Source organism: Podarcis raffonei, chromosome 2 (genome assembly GCF_027172205.1).
Source record: "Podarcis raffonei isolate rPodRaf1 chromosome 2, rPodRaf1.pri, whole genome shotgun sequence".
Lineage (NCBI taxonomy): Eukaryota > Metazoa > Chordata > Lepidosauria > Squamata > Lacertidae > Podarcis > Podarcis raffonei.
The window spans coordinates 93,185,944-93,197,195 of NC_070603.1; the positions used below are offsets into that span (position 1 = coordinate 93,185,944).

Consider the following 11,252-nt stretch of genomic DNA (forward strand, 5'->3'; position numbering starts at 1 on the left):
ACCGTGCTTCGCAAGACGAAAAACTCGCAAGAAGAAAAAACTTGCGGAACGAATTAATTTCGTCTTGCGAGGCACCACTGTACAGTATTTAAGGCAGAGGCCACTGACCTTTCTGGGCTCATGGGAACTTTTGCAAACTAGAATTGTCATGGGGATCATACAACACCCCTCTGCCAGCAAATAGGCTTACAAAAAGTGTTTTTGCTTCATTTCAAGCCTAATTGGTATGTGTGTATGATTTGCCTCCCTAGTTGTATTCTCCAGATCACTCCCCACCCTGCAACAATGAAGAGGGTGGGTTTTTCTGGTGGAATTGGGGGCGGGAAGAGACATCTTCTATTGGAACCAATAGTAGGCTTTTTTTTTTTCTTTCTCACGGCCAGTTTTATTTATTGTTATAGATAATAAACATTCTTAACAGCAACCTACTAAAAGGGGGGAAAGATGCAGCCATTGCCTTTATAAATGTATGTAACAACAGAAAATGGTAATGAGGGCAGTACAGATAAGTGCAGAATTATGGTTTATGAAGGTGCTAAGACTTCTTTCCCTTACTGTATATAAATATATTCTTTTTTTAAAAAATATTTTTTATTAAGGATTTTCTTGTTTTACAGAAGTGTAGTGCCTCGTATTTTTTCTTCTTCTTCCATGTAACATTTTTACAAATCCATTTCATTTGTTGAGGCATTAGGGGAGAAGAAAAAAGAAAGAAAAAAGAAAGGGGGGGTGGAGAGAGGGAAGATGGATGGGGGTGGGGTCGGGTGGCGGTGTTTCTATTATGTTTAATGTATGTAGAGTTTGGTGTCAGCGTTGCTTGTGTTGTTCCCTTGTGTTCCTTTGGTGGTGAGAGAGGTTGGGATTGGCCTAGGGTGTGATTGTTTGCTTGTGATTGGCTGTAATAGTAGGCTTTTTTAAAACAAACAAACAAACCCACCCCTAATTGAGGCAGGAGAGGGGTGATGGGGGGCAGGAGTTATAGTAGGGAGAGGCCCCCAAAACTGCCACTCACCCACAGCAATTAGGCTCAAAAGAAGCCTAATTGTGTATCTCGGTAGGATATTTTTAGAAAGGGTAGTTAACCTCACCTTCCCAATTTGTATTTCAAAAGCCATTGGCTACAATAGAGCTGCCTTTTCATGCCTAATTTCAGCAGAAATAGAGTTAATTCAGAAGTTTGAGGAGAAGGTAGCACAAGTTAGGCTTTTTAAATGCAAGTCTCTAAACTTCATACTTAAGGGGGCTTGAGGAATGGACAGGTTTGGGGAAGAATGTCAGTGTTTTGAGGGTTCTGGTTTGCTGTGCCTCTTAATTACGTTTGGCTTACATGAATGCCTCCCATTCCCGTGAAATGACATGTTCACAATACATACCACAATATGTATGAAGAATACTGGGACCCATGTGCTCTGCAACTTTATCCTAATTTACTGTAAGGATTGATGCATTTTTTCCCAATTCATCTTGCTAAATAAAGGCTTTGGGACATGTGTGATCATGAAACTACTGCCCTGTGACAATTAGGTTTCCAAAAGTAAATGGCAGTAGGAAACATTAAAGTCTACAGACACAGAAGCCACACTGAGTGAAATCACTTCTATCATATAAGGGAAGCACTGAGCCATAAATGATGTACATAGGGGAAAAAAGGAACTGCTTTGAGCAGCCTCCTTAGTTCCCTTAAACCGGGGAGTCTTGAACACTGTGCATGTCTGTAGATTGAGAAACAGCCCAGAAGAATTAACAAGGCTTTCTATAATACAGCAGGCTATAGAAAATACAAGACGTCAGACCTCCCTTCAATCTTGAAGCTTGTTAAAAAGTCAAAGAATCATTTTAAAGGTTGACAGATTGGTGGCCAGGATTAAGCTTATACACCTATTAACATTATTACCATCAAATAAATAATACAATTTTTGACACTACCAGATCTTGGGACTCGTGTAGTAAAACTGTCTTCAGCAGCAGCAGTCAATGAATATTTCCCTCCACAAAAGTCATTAATGTGTAATTAAAAAAACCCCTCTACAGTCTTCTTTGGTGATCACTTATAGCTGAGTAAGATTGTCTTCCATGAATATGCTGTTAACAGTGCGCCCGTAATTAATTGGAAGCCAATTTTGGATCCAGTGTATTTTGTTTGCAGCTATAAAGGTTCCTATGTACTGCCACCTAGTGGATAAATACTGCTGTCCTACCATTACCCAAACTTGCACTAAGCAGAAAATTTGCAAGCTGTTTCAGACTTTTGTAGCATATGATGCATGTAGGAGAACAAAGCACAACTTAACACCACAAGGGCATTCTTAAATAGTTCAGTAAAAATACAAAAGACATTTCTTACTCAGAAAATATAACCACACATTAGTAGAAGAACACAGCTGCTTGTGAAATGTTTTGCACTTTAATTGTAAAAAAAAAAAATCCATCAAAAAGAATAATCCCGATGATTCCAACAGTGCTTGAAACCCAAGTGAGTATGAACAATGGAATATTTACATGCAGACTTTGATACAATTTTATTTACTCAATTTACTTTACATTTTTAATCATTATTTTTACACCTTTTTTACATGGCTTAAGAGTTCTTCCTTTTCCATCTGGTATCCACTCTTTTTCCACGTGTCCCGCAGCTGCTGCAAGAGTATCCCGATTTCTTTCCCGGATGAAAACCCCATTTTTCTTATGTCGTGGCCACTTACAGGAAAAGAAGGGACAGACCACTGTTGCATTTCCTTCAGAAGAAGTCCTTCTCCTTGGTACTTCAGAAGCTCACAGATTCTGGATGCCAAGTCAGCCTCCCTTGACTTCACAAAACACACACACACACATCATAACATTGTGAGAGACCTGAACACAAGACATCTGCAGCAGCAGTGGGTGGCGTAGCGGGGCTGTGTTGCACAGCTGAGTCACTGAGCGTACCAGGACAGACCAGGGCACAAATATGGTGGCATGGTGCAAATAAACCAGAAGGGGTGCTGGCTTGGCTTTGCTGCCACATTTGCAACATGTTGATCTCACTCCTCTCAGTTCTGGTATGCTGCAGTGTCTTGGCTGAATGGTCAAATGAGCATTGCAGCCAGTCACATCACGCTGTATACACAACAATTTTTACTTAACAGCTATACATTTCCAGTACAACACCAACAACTTTAAAAGCCTTTCTTTCTTGGCTTAGATTCTAAGCAAAGTTAATCATGGAAGTTTGTGTAAGGCCAGACCTCTCCTGAATAATGTGTCAGAACCTTTTGAACTGCACCCATGATTCTCTCCGGCTCTAGCTTAGCCAGCGATGTTTCGACATAGAGCCTTCACAGCTAAAATTCAGGTAATGATTATGTCTAAATAGGTATAAAGAGGTAGACAAGCTAAAGTGAACTCTCTGTGTATTTTTAAGAAGCCAATTCCCATTTCCTTATTGCCTTCATCCCAACCAGTAGGTTTTATCTGCTTTGGGGAGACAATGAGGCACTGGTAGCTAACAGCAGGTTAATACAGTCATACCTTGGGTTACAGCCGCTTCAGGTTGCGTTTTTTTCGGGTTGTGGACCCCCGAAGCCCAGAAGCACTGGAATGGGTTACTTCCGGGTTTTGGCAGTCGCACATGCGCAGAAGCGCCGAATCGCAACCTGTGCATGCGCAGACGCAGGTTCTGAATGCTGCGGGTTGCGAATGTGCATCCTGCACGGATCACGTTCGCAACCCGAGTGTCTACTGTAGTAATAAAAAAACCTGAAGAGTTGAGCACCTTTCAAGAAAAGCTTCTGGCGCAGTATTTTTAAAGAAATGTTTGACTTTTTACTGTGTTTCATAATTTGTTGGAGGCTGCCCAGGGCAACACAGAGCAGTGGCATGATGATGATGATGGTAATAATAATGATGATGATGATGATGTCACTTACATCTATAATGAACTCTTGATATGGTTTGAGTGGCTCTGTGGTATCAGTAGCTTTGACCAAGTCTCTCCTGTGCTTCAGCAGAAACAGCGCAAGGTTTTTTTCATCTTTTGAAATTTTCAGCCTTAGGTCCAGTTTTGAGATGTCGTCTGGCACCTTTAACAGTGATGTTAGAACGGTCATTGGTTTTGGAAAGAGATTCTGAACATTTTTACAGACTGTGTCAAATTCCTGCAGGCTCCCATTAACAGGTAATCCTGAGGGAGACACACAAAAAAGGAACATGAGAATAATGAAACCAAGAAATCAGAAAAGCTGTTTAGAAAATGGCAAACAAGAATGCAGTAGCGAGTGGCATCATTCGTCCCAAACCACAACCGGTTGCCTTGCACCAGCACTGGGACAGGGCAACTGTTGGAACTACTGATGAATGATGTTCTACAACCAATATACAAGCAGGCTGTTAATGCGAGTTTGACTTAAGTCTAGCAGGCAAGGCTAGGCTCTTCTGCCTTAAGGGCTATTATAGTTGTACCTTGGAAGTTAAACGGAATTTGTTCCGAAAGTCCGTTTGACTTCCAAAATGTTTGAAAACCAAAGCACGGCTTCTGAGTGGCTCCTGTAGCCAATTGGAAGCCCCGCTAGATGTCTGGCTTCCAAAAATAGTTCGCAAACCAGAACAGTCACTTCCGGGTTTGCGGCATTTGGGAGCCAAGATGTTCGGGAACTAAGCTGTTTGACTTCCAAGGTATTATTTAGTGAATTTGTTAGTCACTTTATCTTGTCCAGGGCAACCCAAGCAACTCACAAGCAAACAGACAAAAAATCCCACATTAAAACCAAGAGGGGGAAAACGTACAATAGAAACATCCTACCCATTTCTGAAAGGCCACAGACTGTAAAAGGCCAAAGGCCTGGTTATAAACGATAGTTTTTGCCTGGTGCCTATCAGAGCAGTTTAGATACACTGCATGGGCATAATAGTTAATGCAACACACCCAGAGGAGTGCTATTGTGCATCTGTGAGAACAGAATGCTGCACTAGATAGATCTATGGTCTGATCTGACAGGCCCGTCTTGTGTTCAAACAAGGGACAGAGATATTCACTGCAGGTTATGTCACTGCAGGTTTTCCCCACTGCTACCTCTGGCTGAGATAAGCATTACTGCTATGTAAAACATAGCACTTTACCTATATAGCCAGCCACATCCAGTTCGTACATTAGGCGGATGAGATGATTAACGTGGTTTCCAACAAGAATTTTTTTCAACTCCACCCAAATCCTCTCGCCCGATATTCCAGCCAAACCTTTGGCATTATCTTTGATTGCTTCCAGAGTGTCAGGTTCGTGGTGGCCAGGTTTTTCTGCAATCCGTCCATAAAATCTGGCGTGGGTGGGGGGGAAAAGAGAGAGAGAGCTAGATCAATTTTAGTACCTGGAGCAAATCTGTTTTTATCAAATGTCAAGTTGGAATGCTGGTGGTCACCATTCCTCTTCAACCAGGCCTTTGGCTGATTATCAGTCTGTGTCATTTTAAATGTGTTTGTGGGAGGGGGTGTTATTGTTTTTATTGTGTACTTTATTATTCTGCATTTTATGCTGTGAACCGCCCTGAGTTCTTTGGAGGTAGGGTGGTATACAAATTAAATAAATAATACAGGTGGCGACCATTTCATGCAACATTTCTGTTCCCAGCTCCCATTCTGCCCTCTTCAAGTTCCAAAAGCACCTATGTGTCAGGGTCATGCTCTAACCAACTGAGCTATCCTGTTGGCCAACTGGACGCACCTAAAATGGTCACTCACTGCCTGTAGTAAAAATAATCATTTTTGAAAATACAGACATTTGAGATGCAAGTACCACATACGGATATTGAGTAACCTGAAGAGAAAAAGGAAGAGGTGAATGAACAATGCCTTGGTGCACTGTCTCAGTGTGGGTCCACTGCCCCCCCCTTGGGTGAGTGAAGAAGTGACGCCGTTCAAAAATACTTGTATACTGCAGTTTCATAAAAAATACCAAACTAGCTCCAAACAATTTTATATGCACCATTAAAAACACATAAAACTAAAAGCATGAGCCACCAGCTAACTTTTATAGAAATCGAACCCCAGCCAGCAATCTGCCAGCTGTGTTTTGGACCAGTTGTAGTTTCTGAGTTGTCTTCAAGGGCAGCCCCAATAATCTAGTCTGAAAGCTACCTGAAGTATCGCAGAATTCTTAGGTAATCCTCTTGTATTCTCTGGTTTGCATGTCCGACAAATCTGACTTTGTTGTTTTTTAAATCATCATAGCCGTTGAAATAATCATAGAGTGTTCCATCCAAACCTACAAAGCAAATAAAGGCATGAGTTTACTTCAGTTCACAAGTTTACTTCAGTGAAGCATTTTTGATAGAGGTAGGCTGCCAGAAAGTTCAACCATGATTGCCTACATGCTAAAATAACCTTCTCAACATGCAGGCCTAATGAAGCCAAATTGGCACCATGCGACAAGAGATGAATATCAGCAGACTTGAGGAATCCCAAAATATGCGGAAGTACAAAAAGACTTTAGGAGGAAGGGGGCAGGGGAAAAAAACAGCCCAGTGAGAACTGAGCTTGCTCAGTGGCCACAGAACCCCAAGAGTTTGTTGTGGGGAAGGGGGAATGGAGGAACAGAGATGGGAAAAGAAATGAAGTCTCCTGGAAATGGGCAGGGCTGCTGTCTGAAACTCTCAATGTGAGCACTCCACACTGAAACTTTTGTGCTGGGTTCCAATTGTCCATGTCACATAAACTAGTCAAAGAAATAATACTGTTTTTTGTTACATTTATATCCCTCTCCCCTGTCAGGCAACTCAAGCTTGCTGCATATATAGTATGTGGGTCCCAGGAATTTTTCAGTCTGGTCACTGAGCAGTCCCCCAATTACTTTTGACAAGCGAGATGTAGCAATTGACTTCAGACCAAAGATTTGTCCAGGTAAAAAGTTGTGTGGGTGGCCTGGCTCTAAACTAGAATGGCACATCAGAGGGTTGTGAAGGGGAGTTACCTAAGAACATAGAATTGATTGTGAGATCTCTCCTCTCAGCATCTTTTTCCCAGTCAGTTGTAAATTCCACTTCCGCATGTCTCCCATCAGTAACCAGATCAAGTCTAAGCGTGGTAATTTCAAAGTTCTCCTCATGGAGCTATAACAGAATTTTGTAAAGAGCATTTGTTCACCTTTTTGATAACAGCACCCCTTTTCATATGGAAAGAAACTAAATTATTTGCATGTCCCATTAGACTGCATGCAACCTAACTGTTAACAGAACGTGTTTATTAACATTCTGTATACTGAGCATCTGTCCTTAGCTATTAGGATATTCACAAATATTCGCCAACACTACAGTAGGACATCTAGTGGAAGGGTGGTGGAGATTCACAGATAACCACATTTAGTGCCTTACATTTCTAGAAACAAATTTGAAGTAATAAATACATATTTATCTAGGAAAGCAGGTTAAAGAGCAGACTTTCCCAGCCTGGGACTTGCAAAATCTTCTTACCCTGGCAGTGATAGTTCCATGTTTTTCTCCTCTGTTGTTGATCATTCGGACACCTGCAGCTTGGAACATTTCCTTCATCTCAGTAGGAGTAGCAGTGGTGGCAAAGTCAACATCTTGTGGTTTCATTCCATTGAGCAAGTCCCTTACTGCACCTCCTGCTATCCTCAATTCATACTTTGCTTTGTCAAATAATTCTGGGCAGTGGAGGGAAAAAACAATCATTAGCAAAACTTTTTTTAAAAAAAATCTCGAGTAGTAACTGCCACTTGTACTAATTCAAGCCCACTAAAGATGATGTGATTTCACTAGCAGAAATGATGATTCCATCTATCAGTTAATAAAACCAAGATATCTTGGGTCCATTTGTGCCCTCTCAGAACAGAAACAGTTTATTTCAGCTCTAAATGACTTTTCTTGTATTGAGATGAACCAACACTGCTAAAAGGATTGGTGCAAACCCCTTCCCCCAGCAGCAAAATTCCCATTTCATTTCTGATGTCTGTTATCACTCGTGCTCTGGGGGTTCTTCTACACTCTGCTGCCAGCTGGGTCCTGAACAACCATAAAACCATAGAAGTAATAATAGAGAAACGTTAGTACCTGCAACGCTCTTCAGTCCTGGTGTGAAGAGGGACTGGAATTCGGAAGACTCTAGTTTCATGGTGCCTAAACACCGCCACAGGATTTTAACCCCTGTACTGCTGTGTGGGGAGAAGGGAACACCTGCTTTACAGCCAAGAAGGAGCAGGTGATGCCACATCTAAAGAAAAGGGCACAGGTGAGTATTTCAAATATTTCATTCATTTAATAATACTTCTATACCATTTTCATAAGAGGCTCAAAATTCCCAATGCGCTACACTTGCTAAGCAGCTCAGATAGTTTGCTTCTGGGCGCATAATTTCTCTCTTATGCTGTCCAGCATAAGAACACCACGGCATGCCTCAAATGGAAAGGAATTTGGCATATGTTCATGCCCCGCTGAAGTGGCTAGGTTAACCCAACCCATGGGTATGCTGGAAGTACAATTTTAATCAAGTGTGCACAGTGTGCAGATGCTATCATGCACAGAGGGGGAGATGGGGAAACTATTGCCCTTCAGAGGCCTCTGTGGGACCGCATATTCCCTACTCATGATGTCTACTTCTCTGATGAGAGTTGGTGGGGGAGAAAGGTGGCCCCGAGTAAGAACGCAAAAGGCAAATTCTGGAAGCTACTGCTTTACATGCTCAGACCAGACAGCGAGGAAGGGCAGCGGGTGGGCGGAGGGTCCGCAGTGGACCCCCCTGGAAGGCATGTGGGGGGCAGGTGCCTCCCTCTGACGTCAGCCCTCCCCACGCCCGCTCCCCTTCCCTAACTGAACTATGCGGAGGCCTGGACAGGCGAGCATGGATAAGGCAGCAAGCTCCGTGCGCGCAAAAGCTGGTTGGGATACAAGCAGGGGCAAGGAGGACCTGCGCAGCCTGCAGAATCTCAGGCTCGTGCATTTTGGGACGGAGCACTTCCAGCAGCTTAGCAAGAGAGGGGGGAGGAAGGGGCAGCCACACTCACCCAGGCGCTGGCTTGCTTGCTTTGCTCGCTTCCACCCGGCTAGCACCTTCCGTCGCCGCAGCTCCTAGCAGGAAACGCGTTGTTGGGCTTCAAAACGAAGCGACGGAAGAGGAGGAGTAAAAAGGTCCAGGCCGTGCTCCTCCTCCTCCTCCCCGGAGGCGGGTTGCCGGAGCCGCTCCTCCTTCAGCCCCGGCGCTCCGGGTGGGGTCGAGCTTCGAGGGGCGGCCTTTCGCGCGCGGGTTTTTGGGGCGCCTCCGTCTTTCTGCGAGGCTCCTCTGCGTTTAGCTCCTCACCCCGCTGGCGACAGCGTGGCTTTCCTGAAGGGCTTGTTTATAGTTATTTATCGCTTCGCACAAAAGGTTTGCGCAAAAAATTAGCTTAGCAGGGTGTTGCTGCTGCTGTCGCCGTCATTATTGTTTTCCATTTATTTATTTATGACCCCACTTTTTCCTCCGACAGGGACGCAAGGCAGCTTGTGGATAAAATTAGGGTTGCGATACTTCAAAAAGTAAAAGACACCCGCAAAGCTGTTGAGCCTTTTTTGTTTTTTGAAACTACCAAAATTGTTAAGCATTTTTTGGCAACAAACCCAAATTGTTGAGCTCCCCCCCCCCCCCCCATTAGTAATTTTAAGCTTTTGGAGCTGCGTTTCTTTCGCCGCTTCGTCAAAATTCCCCCCTGACCATTTTTACACCAAGGGCATGTCAGGAATTTTCCTGACGTTTGGCAAGCCTAATAAAATAAGAACAGCTCTAAACATAGCGTGTGGGGGCAATCATTTAAAAACAATTGAATCTGTATATATAACATACAGACTAAGCAGCAGGACACCAGCCCCTCATAAAAGTCAGTTTCCAGAAGGACGCACTTTGCTTCGTAATTTTCTAGAAGGGCTGGAAAGTTGCTTTTTTTCTTGTTTTAAGGAAAGCTCAAAGAGTCTGGCATCCCCAAACGGACACCAAGTTGGCGACCCACGTCCTAAACAATCAGCCTCCACTTGCTTTAATCCGGGAATAACAGAAATGGAAAATTGGTGGAAACTAAGGAACAAACCAAAAAGCTAGAATTCAGCCATGGCAATGCATTGTTTGCATGTAAAAAATAAATGCAGCCTTGTTTCAACTAAATTTTACTTGAGAGTAGACCCATTGAAATGAATGAGCATGTTAGAGATACCTATGCTGAGTAACTGTTGAATACCACCCACAGTATAAAAACCTGATGCAACACAATGCAACTGAGGGGAAACAACTATAAAGTTAGAAAGGAGGAAGGTTTCACCCTATTAAAGGAAATCTTATGTAAAATGTATAGATCTGTACATTAACAAAAAACCCCATCAAAAATCATTATTTATACTCCCATTGTACATAGAAATGTAAAACAGTAAATGCAAAGGGGGTTATTTATTTAAATTTATAAAAGTTTCTATAGTGCCATGCCATAAAATATCAATGTTAAAAAATGAAAGACTTTAAATAATAAAAAATAAAGATAATAATTATGGTGACTGACTTAATCAATATAAAAATTAAACAGCTGCAGAGGCCTGTTGCACTTGCAAAATGTGTTTCCAAATTCTGTTTCCAGGTTTTTGCATGTTTTGCTATAACTGCAGGACATAATCCTGGTATTTATACAACCATTCCATTAAAAAAACTCAGCCAAATCTCAGACAAGTGCAATCATACAAAATGTATAGCATTATGTAAAATATTTTTACATTTTCCAAATGTTCTGTAAGTTGTATTAGACTTGATACTTCACACAATGCAAACCTTCAAACTGTGCTGTGTACAGTATTAGCAAGGAACATTCCATATGGCTTTATGAAATGCCTTGCAGAATGCTGTGTGAAGCATGTCTGGTATGAAAACCTCACATACTAGTTGTGCATTGCTGGCATGATCTTTAACCATTTTTTTCTGGTTCATAAGGTTCTCCTATGTAGCAGGATGATGAGCCATTTTTACAGTTGGAAGAGAGTTGAGGGTAATTTGTGATGCAGCATGAAGAGCTCTTGTGTACAGTACAGAGAAAAACCAAAAGTCTTGACAGGGTAATGTCAACCCCCTTAGAGCTGCCTGCAGGACCATTCTAGATTGTAACCTGTATTTTGTCATGTAAAGCTTGAAAGCTGAACATAAAATTATTCCTAAAAATTAGGCCCTCAAGTCAAATCCCATCTTTAACAGCTTCACTAGAAGAGAGAAAAAAAAGTAGACTGAAATGGAAGTGAAATGAAATTACATTTTCTACTTCAGGA

The 11,252-nt window shown here is 42.3% G+C and overlaps 1 protein-coding gene across 1 annotated transcript; it reads right to left on the reverse strand.

The window, feature by feature from the left end:
* Positions 1–2,385: 2,385 nt before the first annotated feature.
* TRNT1 (tRNA nucleotidyl transferase 1) lies at positions 2,386–9,105 on the reverse strand. Its single transcript, XM_053378159.1, has 8 exons — positions 8,987–9,105; positions 8,037–8,196; positions 7,437–7,630; positions 6,938–7,076; positions 6,106–6,232; positions 5,095–5,288; positions 3,906–4,159; positions 2,386–2,807 (listed from the first exon to the last, which is right to left on the reverse strand). Exons 2-8 carry the CDS (start codon positions 8,194–8,196, stop codon positions 2,559–2,561), a joined length of 1,317 nt encoding a protein of 438 aa, XP_053234134.1. The 5' UTR covers positions 8,987–9,105; the 3' UTR covers positions 2,386–2,558.
* Between the last annotated feature and the right edge of the window lie 2,147 nt (positions 9,106–11,252).